Here is a 6,000-nt window from a genome sequence, read left to right as displayed (position 1 = left end):
ATTCTTAGTTTGAAGAGAATGTTCCCTCCTATCCTATAATTGGTTGAAGTGTGTGTGAATGTCTGTGACATCGACTGGGTTGGCCAATCTATTTTCTGGGGCCACCCTCCAGACACACCCATGTGTATCTGCGTCAGTAGAAAGACTAAATATTACTTTTGCTTTCTCTCAAAGTCCCTTATCAAATATGTTGTTTGCTAATCAAGACCATTTCTGTTGGAATGTAATATTCTATTAAATATTTGACTCATATAAATTGAATGAGGTACATAACCATGCTCACAAAATGGAAGTTTAACTTAGAACTCTGTTAAAACTTCCAGTTGTATGCTTTATCATGCATTTAACTACAGGAGCTGCTGTTGTCTTTTCAGGAACGGGGGGTGGGCGGGGGGGGGGTGCATATTGAGAGAGGCTGGCAGCAGGGGTTCGCTAGAGCAGAAGTAAAGGTTTATGGGTCTTTGGGGAATATGTCCTGCATCCTTTTTCACTGCGCCTGATGATGGTCCGCCTTTTTTGTAACCACCCTCTCTCTTTCACACACCCTGGAGGGAGGTTGGCTTTCCCTCTTTTTCTGTGCTGACAGAGAGAAATAGAGTATGTGTGTGTGTGGGGGGGGTGTAGTATGTGTGTGTGTGTGTGGGGGGGGGAGTAGTATGTGTGTGTGTGTGTGGGGGGGGGAGTAGTATGTATGTCATGTAGATATATTTAAGTAAATGTAATGTAAAGATACAGAAATATTCTACAGAGAGAATTACATGGTGGTATGTTCACTGGTGTGTACGTGTGCTTGAATATGTATGGATGTAATCTTAGGAGTCTTTATGATAGGTTTGCGGTAAATGTGTACTTCCATGTAAGCTATTGCATGCTGACATTACATATGTACGGGCTATGCGTGTGCGGGTGTGTTGGGTACAGATGGGGGGAGGAGAGGTACAGTTAGGTCCATAAATATTTGGACATTGACACAATTTTCATCATTTTGGCTCTGTATACCACAACAATGGATTTGAAATGAAACAATCAAGATGTGCTTTAAGTGCAGACTTTCAGCTTTAATTTCAGGGTATTTACATCCAAATCAGGTGAACGGTGTAGGAACACATTTTATATGTGGCCCCCCCCTTTTTAAGGGACCAAAAATAATTGGACAAACTAACATAATCATAAATCTAATTGTCACTTTTAATACTTGGTTGCAAATCCTTTGCAGTCAATGACAGCCTGAAGTCTGGAACCCATAGACATCACCAGACGCTGGGTTTCGTCCCTGGTGATGCTCTGCCAGGCCTCTACTGCAACTGTCTTCAGTTCCTGCTTGTTCTTGGGGCATTTTCCCTTCAGTTTTGTCTTTAGCAAGTGAAATGCATGCTCAATTGGATTTAGGTCAGGTGATTGACTTGGCCATTGCAGAACATTCCACTTCTTTGCCTTAAAAAACTCTTTGGCTGCTTTTGCAGTATGCTTCGGGTCATTGTCCATCTGCACTGTGAAGCGCCGTCCTATGAGTTCTGAAGCATTTGGCTGAATCTGAGCAGATAATATTGCCAGAAACACTTCAGAATTCATCCTACTGATTTTGTCAGCAGTCACATCATCGATAAATACAAGGGAACCAGTTCCATTGGCAGCCATACATGCCCACGCCATAACACTACCTCCACCATGCTTCACTGATGAGGTGGTATGCTTTGGATCATGAGCAGTTCCTTCCCTTCTCCATACTCTTCTCTTCCCATCATTCTGGTACAAGTTGATCTTGGTCTCATCTGTCCATAGGATGTTGTTCCAGAACTGTACAGGCTCTTTTAGATGTTTTTTGGCAAACTCTAATCTGGTCTTCCTGTTTTTGAGACTCACCAATGGTTTACATCTTGTGGTGAACCCTCTGTATTTACTCTGGTGAAGTCTTCTCTTAATTTTTGACTTTGACACAGATACGCCTACCTCCTGGAGAGTGTTCTTGATCTGGCCAACTGTTGTGAAGGGGTTTTTCTTCACCAGGGAAAGAATTCTTCTGTCATCCACCACAGTTGTTTTCCGTGGTCTTCCGGGTCTTTTGGTGTTGCTGAGCTCACCAGTGCGTTCTTTCTTTTTAAGAATGTACCAAACAGTTGATTTGGCCACACCTAATGTTTTTGCTATCTCTCTGATAGGTTTGTTTTGATTTTTCAGCCTAACGATGGCTTGCTTCACTGATGGTGACAGCTCTTTGGACTTCATATTGAGAGTTGACAGCAACAGATTCCAAACACAAATACCATACTTGAAATGAACTCTAGACCTTTTATCTGCTCCTTGTCAATGAAATAACGAACTCCCATGAGGGAATAACATACACCTGGCCATGGAACAGCTGAGCAGCCAATTGTCCAATTACTTTTGGTCCCTTAAAAAGGGGGGGGCCACATATAAAATGTATTGTAATTCCTACACCGTTCACCTGATTTGGATGTAAATACCCTGACATTAAAGCTGAAAGTCTGCACTTAAAGCACATCTTGATTGTTTCATTTCAAATCCATTGTGGTGGTATACAGAGCCAAAATGATGAAAATTGTGTCAATGTCCAAATATTTATGGACCTAACTGTATATCTGCTGATGTTCTCCAAATCTCTCTATAGGCAGGAAGGAGGGGACTCTTCCAGTATTGCCAAACACTAACAGCCAGTGAAGCTGCTGTCCTCTGGCTCCCCCCCCTGCATCTGGAGCCTGGGGGGTCCCAGGGCTTGCGGCCCTCCATTTGCGGGGGGTCTCCTTCTCATTTTGACTGATGGAGAGAGGGCTTTAGAGGGGAGTGGGGCAGGACTCTCACCCCCTCACATAAAAATCTATGGGCTGTGTGAGTGAACTTACCCAATAATCAGGTCAACATATACACACACACACACACACTTTGTCTCTCTCCCACACACATACATACACACTCTCTCTCTATGCATGCGTACCTTTGTCTGCACACCAGATGGGGTCCCCAACATCTCCAGCCCGCATGCTTCTCTCCCCACTCGCTTCCCCCCTCTCAGTAACTAGGGAATTCCATAATTCCAGGAAATTTTGCCAGCTGTGGACCATTGCAGTCTGTCTACTTTTCTCTTCCACATGCTAATGTCACAGGTGTCCCCACTCCAGGGTTCAACTTCGAACTCTGGCCACTCCTGACTCATGCGTGCAACAACCACCTCTCAGACACATCGATTTAGCCAGCTAGCTTTTCAATGACACAGGTGGACAGTACAGTACTGAGGAGAGAGTTCAGCCAATTCAATCCGGTTGCACTGACTCACTCCCCCTGAACTCACTCCACAGCAACCCCAGCTGGTCAAACTGAGTTGGCTACACTAACATGGCCTATTTAACACCAGGCCTGTCCTGCTGCTGATAGACTGACAGATGTGGCGAGGACAGCTATTCATGGCATGATGATGCTAGCTTCAATACAAAGGTCATATGGTAGGAGGAGAGCTCACCAAGTAACAAAGGTGAACAAACACAGTTGCATTTATAAAATTGTGTCAACAATCTTAATCATGACAGCACAACACAATGTTTCTGAGCAAGTGAGCGGTCAGGCTTGAAGAGACGCCAGAGTTTCCGCCAGGGTCTTTGTGCTCATGTACGTGTGTTCATGAATTATGTATATCCATAGAATCCCAACAGAAACAGGAGGATGTTTTTTCCATGAGAATAAACAAGAGGAATTATACACCATGGAAGCATGCAGTCAAACTAAAAATAGAAGCAGGGCTTTTTGCCTTGGGATGTAGTTGCATTTTTACAGGTCAGACTGTGATATTATCTTGAGGTTTTGTATATAGATACACAGCCCATACATCTCAAGCACCACTATTATTCCATAGACCCATGTGTCGCCATGCTACATGCGCTGCAAACGGCCTTTTAATCTCCCTATGATCCATACACTGGTTGACATCACACGTATGAGGTGGGGAAATTGAGCGGTGGCCAGGGGCGATTCTAGGATCAGACCTTTAGGGGTGCTCAGCCCCCAATGAGAATGTGACATGGATACAGTGCCTTGCAAAAGTGCTAACCCCCTTGCTATAAATCCCTAATTTCACTGGATAACAATTAATACATTTATGTATTATTATGCAAAAATTGAATGAATGAAAAAACTAAGGATGTCCCTTTCTTTATGAACTACCATCATCAAATGATAATAAACAGTACAAATTTTAGGGGAGCTGACTAGCGATTTTAGACCCAAAAGGGTCTAAAATCGCCAATGGTGGTGGCCTTCAGCGCAATGCTTAAAGCCTGTCCGTTTCCCTTGAAAGTGTTCACAGGAAATCAATCGTGGTCTCCATGAGAATTAATCTGGAATCCACACTACTATCATGGCAGACGGCCAGCCGAGTGATATGCGGTTTAAACAGCCCCCGCATTTTTGCTTGCGCGCGGCCTGCTATCTGGAGGTGCCTTGATCGCACATTCGACACTCCACTTATTTTGCCTAGCTCTTCTTTCCTTCCCTCCTCCCCATCATCATCCCCTCCGCCTGAGTTCGATGCGATCGGCTCTTGACTCAGCCGTGAGTTCTCAGTGCGGGCGACAGCGCTGCTGAACATGGCGTCAGACGGGATGATTTTAACGAACCACGACCACCAAATCCGGGTCGGAGTCTTGACAGGTAAATGCAAAATCCCCCTGAGGGATTCATATTTCACTGAAGAAGCATGTACAAATTAATTTCCACTGACTGTCAGCTGAGTCTCTTCCTGAGCGACGTCGGTATATTTTGCGTGGTGGCTCTCTCAATCTCTTGCTGGTTTTGCAGCTTCGGTGATGGTCAGCGCCTTTCCAGTCGACGGTGATTTAAAGCCTAGTATCTATTCTCACCAGACCAGTTTCTTTGGACATCCTAGATATGACTGTTCCGTTAGATACGCTGCCATAGCTGTTTTGGGCGTTTTTGCTATGAATATCTCAGTTATGTGTATTGAATTATTCATGTCTCGTATCTGCTTGTCAAACCTGAAAATACGGCTGACTGTGTGGCGTTAAACATGCTTGCCGTTATTGACACCCGACTAACAACAGCGTTTTTTTAAATGTTGCCCACTGACAGCTGATTTGAGGGCATCAAATACCTGTGTTAATTTTGAGAATACCATGGCCATGCAGGCATTGGAGGATGTGTGACTGATTTGTGAAAGACAGCTGCAATTTAAGAGCCAAGTTAACATGACAGAGACACGGCTGGTGGGTAGAATACGGGTAATCTCGGATGCGTGACATGTCACTAAATACAGACATCCTTCAACGCTGACTGTCGGCTTCCCGAAGGGAAACGCTTAAAACAAACATTTAAAGCCAGTGAGTGTTATTTTTAGAGGGAGTTCTATTTGTCGTGTCCCTTTTATGAATGTTTCTCTTATGAAAAAAAGAATGCTGTCACGAAAAGAAACAGGGATGTTCAAAGCGAGATGGTTGTGGCCAAATAAATCCGCCGATACGGCTGCTACAGTTGCTTTTACATTACAGAGGTGTTGGAGAAGAACGAACATAGTGTGATGGTGGGGCCGGGTGAATTTTTTATGATATCCTTGTATTCGTGATCGTCTGTGACATTCTTCGTTATGGAATTCCGTTTGGAAGCTGGTAATGTGTAGCAATGGAGGAATGACTGTAGATCCTGAAATCTGCCAGGGAAACCCCGCTCCCCCCTTCACTCCCCCTCCTCCCCTCACGCTTTAAAGAGAGAGAGAGCAAGATAGAGAGACAGAGAGAGCCAGCGAGAGAGGAGCGCTGCCCGTGGTGCTGAAATCGAGAGTCACAAATCAGTGCGCTAGGCTAGGCTATATGCTGCTTTGCGTTACATTTCTCTACGGTGGTTAATACACTCCAGGATTGGAGTTTTCCTATTTGGATTAGCGAACACGATTATGTAGACCGTCAAAACGCGTTCATTTTTCTCAGTATCACTGTCACACAAATCCACAATTCCCTAGCGTACAGTGACAGATTGCTA

The 6,000-nt window shown here is 44.5% G+C and overlaps 1 protein-coding gene across 6 annotated transcripts in view; it reads left to right on the top strand.

The window, feature by feature from the left end:
- Positions 1-4,536: 4,536 nt before the first annotated feature.
- The window catches only part of gphnb (gephyrin b), an 87,607-nt gene continuing 86,143 nt past the window's right edge, over positions 4,537-6,000 (top strand). For all 6 annotated transcript variants that reach the window (XR_009931011.1, XM_062468407.1, XM_062468406.1 and 3 more), the window contains exon 1: positions 4,537-4,659. Coding sequence is in view for 5 of the 6 variants with exons in the window: in XM_062468407.1 (XP_062324391.1) it covers positions 4,596-4,659 (64 nt within the window). In the remaining variant the exon portion in view is untranslated. The remainder of the gene's footprint in view (positions 4,660-6,000) is intronic.

This window comes from Osmerus eperlanus, chromosome 8, assembly GCF_963692335.1.
Source record: "Osmerus eperlanus chromosome 8, fOsmEpe2.1, whole genome shotgun sequence".
Classification (NCBI taxonomy): domain Eukaryota; kingdom Metazoa; phylum Chordata; class Actinopteri; order Osmeriformes; family Osmeridae; genus Osmerus; species Osmerus eperlanus.
The sequence above is the reverse complement of the archived record's forward strand: the minus strand, read 5'-3'. Positions and strand labels throughout refer to the sequence as shown.